Source organism: Adiantum capillus-veneris, chromosome 5 (genome assembly GCF_014529385.1).
Source record: "Adiantum capillus-veneris isolate H3 chromosome 5, ASM1452938v2, whole genome shotgun sequence".
In the NCBI taxonomy this organism is placed as follows: Eukaryota; Viridiplantae; Streptophyta; class Polypodiopsida; order Polypodiales; family Pteridaceae; genus Adiantum; species Adiantum capillus-veneris.
In genome coordinates, this window is record NC_140935.1 from 33,407,294 (window position 1) to 33,410,570 (window position 3,277).

The following is a 3,277-nucleotide window of genomic DNA, read 5'->3' on the forward strand; positions in this document are numbered from 1 at the left end:
ACATAAAAGCTAGATAAATAGTGTGAAATATATAAACACACATCCCTTTTCCAAAAATTCCTTTCAAAGGGATAACAATCAAAGTAAAAGCCAAAACCAGGAGTAATCTCAATAACCTGTTGCTCCACATCTGTACAGTAGTCCTCCCCCTTTCTCTGCTTGCCAACAGTGGCGCATGGTCCTCTCTCTCTCATGCTGGCAGCATGGCGACCAAGAATACACAAGGATACCTAAGAAGGCTTATGGTGAACAAACACAATATGCTTGTAATCAGTACAAAGGATCTATATCAGATAAAAAACAAAAACACACTACTTATGCACAATTTGGAAACATGGCATAAACCAAAGCAACTATGTTCTTTTATAAAACAATCATCAGATGCCCGAAGGCGTATAACACACTTGCTCAATCGCTGTCAATATTGCAGCAAGACTCGTAAGACATTCCCGAGAAAGCAAGCAAAAACAATTTTAGTACATATTGTCAAAAGAGATTAGGATAAAACCCCACACCCATTTGTTATTGTTGCCGAAAGGTAAGGAAACTCTTCTAAGTTCACCAGACTAGCTCGTATTTCTCGATAAGACACTAAGGATGCCCGCAAAAGTTACCATCCCCACTAGTGTGCTGTCCTCGTTTGTGACCCAGACGTAGTGTTCGCGATGAGCAAGTGCTTGCATCAACACTGCAATCAACGAGCTTGTCGGCCGGCAAAAGATCGGACCACTATGACTCTTCTGGCACCCTGCCCGCGTAACACTATGAAAGTGCGTTAGATGGTGCGTGTGCAACAGATCATGTGGCCCTGTCGGACTCTCATTCCCAAACTCGTCGTCTGAAGAAAGCTCCCATGACTCCAGATCATGGAGCAGCTGGCTCACATCATGCTGGTTCTTGATTGTACATTTCGAGAGCATCGACCTCTTGCTTAGCTTCTCTGCCATAGCCTCGATCAGCATGTCTGGCGTGCTTCGCCAATCTTGAACATACGTGATGAAGTCGTAAACTGAAAGGGATGCAAGTGCAATTGCCGCGGTCTCATTACACGTCTGAAACGTAGAGCAGGATATCTCACCCACTATCTGAAAAGGGCCATCTTCCCCTTCCTTCTTGTCTACTACCGCGACTGCCATCTGATTCAAGCATGCGAATTTAATTGCTTCAAGGGCAGACGATGCCTCGTCATCGACTCCAACCATCAAGATATCAGTTTGGATGATTCCCAAGTCTTGGATACTCATCCTCGGTAGAGGAGAGAAGACACTGATAGAACCGAGTAGGAAGCGCAACACATCTTCATGTGTTAGCCAGCAATAATTATGGCCATTGTGGCCATTTACAGAGAGCACTTCTGTCATGGGCTTCTTGTTAAACGATGTGCTTCCTTTAAGAGCATGACCGTGCTTTTTCAGAGAATCCGATATTTGCACTACCAGATTCTGTGCGCCCGTGCTAATTGCAGTTAATGCTTCATACAGGCTGCAATGACCCAAAAACACAAGAACTCAGAAATGGCAAAGACCGTTACAGAGAAGAAACAAAAGTAACAATGAATTTGTGGATGTAAGAGCAATTATGGGCTGCGAGTATTCGACGAGTCCGCACACGATTGACATACTTGTGCATGAGGACAACATTGAACAAAGTACTGGTAAATGCCATTCTAACTACTGAAAAACATGGCCAGCTTGTTAGAACACGATTACCACATCACAAATGCATATTTTTGCCTTCTCATTAACATCGAATGCAGATGTGGCTAACCTTGCCTCAGGGTCAATGTGCTGGATGCGCGTAGAGTTCCCCTCCAGCAACACAGAAACCGGCTCATTGAGCGCGGCAGCAACATTGCAAAGGCTCTTTTCTGATGCAAGATAGCATATTATTCTCTGCATACACATTTTTCCTATACACCTGCATGGCGCATAGGTGGGGTGAGAATCGTCGACTTCAATATGCTGCTTGGTCGGATGTAGCTGGTTTGCGTGCGATCCAGGAGCGCAGTCCCACACGCTGATCTCGCAGACATCTTCATTCTGCTTCAGCGCAACGAGGGCAGAGCGAACAGAAGCGGATGCGGCTAGCCATAGCAGGGAAGGCTTGCCGAGGATGAGGTCGCGCACCTCATGTGAAAGAAGGGCTATGGCCATGCACGAGAAGGCACGAGCCGATGTGTGTGTGTGTGTGTGTGTGTGTGTGTGTGAGAGAGAGAGAGAGAGAGAGGCGCCGCAACTTATATAGCACGACCTGCTGCGCAGAGCACGCTGAGCGCTCTCACGAAGAGCTTGAAAGAGGAGAAAAGGAAGAGCTCCCCTATATATCGTAGCAGTGTATCAGGTCTACCACGATAACAATAAAAGCACAAGGTTGGCATGCCAACTTCCTTGCCAAGTTTCTCCATTGGGAAAAACAACAACTCTTTAGGGAGTGGTTACACGAGACATAGTTATCGGTTATTTATTTATAGTGATAACTAAGCCTTCGATATGTCCTCACACTAGGAAAGAGTTGTAGCACAATAGAACGGAGCATGCTGTTTTGTGACTATGCCGAAATTTGCATAGTTGCAAAGCTACGGGCAATGAAGCCTTAAATATGACAAAGTATAATCACAACTTTTCACGTGCAATGTGGTGTGTGCGCTATGGTTCGCTCTGAGCAACCCCGGGGACGATCGGGCCCCACCTTTGCCTCTCTCTCCATGTCCACGGATTGTTGTAGAGGCCATCGGCACAGCCTGCAAGCAACCTCCAGGTGTCATTGACTTCAGAAGTTTTCTTGCGCCTGACCATGCCGAGTTTTCAGTGTCTTGCTTGTAATCGTGTGGGATCTTAGTTTACATAGTTATCTCTTGCATATAATTATACCTTGCATGATGATTGCATTAAGGGCCATGCGGCCCCGTCCCTCGATCACTTCAAGGGAATGTAGTGACTCACTAGTGTCATGTGCAACAAGCACTACAACAAAAAAGGGGGTTATCGACGTATATAGCGACGCTTAACGTTGCTATATGCGTCCCTGTGAAACTGTCGCAAAGAGCGTCGATATACGCGTGGAAAGGCTTTATTAGCGACGCGTATATCGACGCTGGTATAGACGGGTATAGCGACGCGTATATCGACGACCATAACAGTAAAAAAAATTTCTTGGGCAGAGGGCAAGTAGCCTGGCTTGTGCACAATGAAAAGATGGACACATGCACCATAGCTAGACTTCCTGCCCTCTGCCCAAGAAAGTGAGCAGCACCAAAATCAACTGTGCTCCCGCAGAA

At 46.2% G+C, this 3,277-nt stretch overlaps 1 protein-coding gene across 1 annotated transcript; it reads right to left on the reverse strand.

Annotated features, from left to right (window-relative positions):
• Positions 1-335: 335 nt before the first annotated feature.
• Positions 336-2,303, reverse strand: LOC147457113 (CBS domain-containing protein CBSX5-like). Its single transcript, XM_086513524.1, has 2 exons — positions 1,768-2,303; positions 336-1,482 (listed from the first exon to the last, which is right to left on the reverse strand). The coding sequence occupies exons 1-2, from the start codon at positions 2,151-2,153 to the stop codon at positions 567-569; spliced, it is 1,302 nt and encodes a 433-aa protein (XP_086369650.1). The 5' UTR covers positions 2,154-2,303; the 3' UTR covers positions 336-566.
• Between the last annotated feature and the right edge of the window lie 974 nt (positions 2,304-3,277).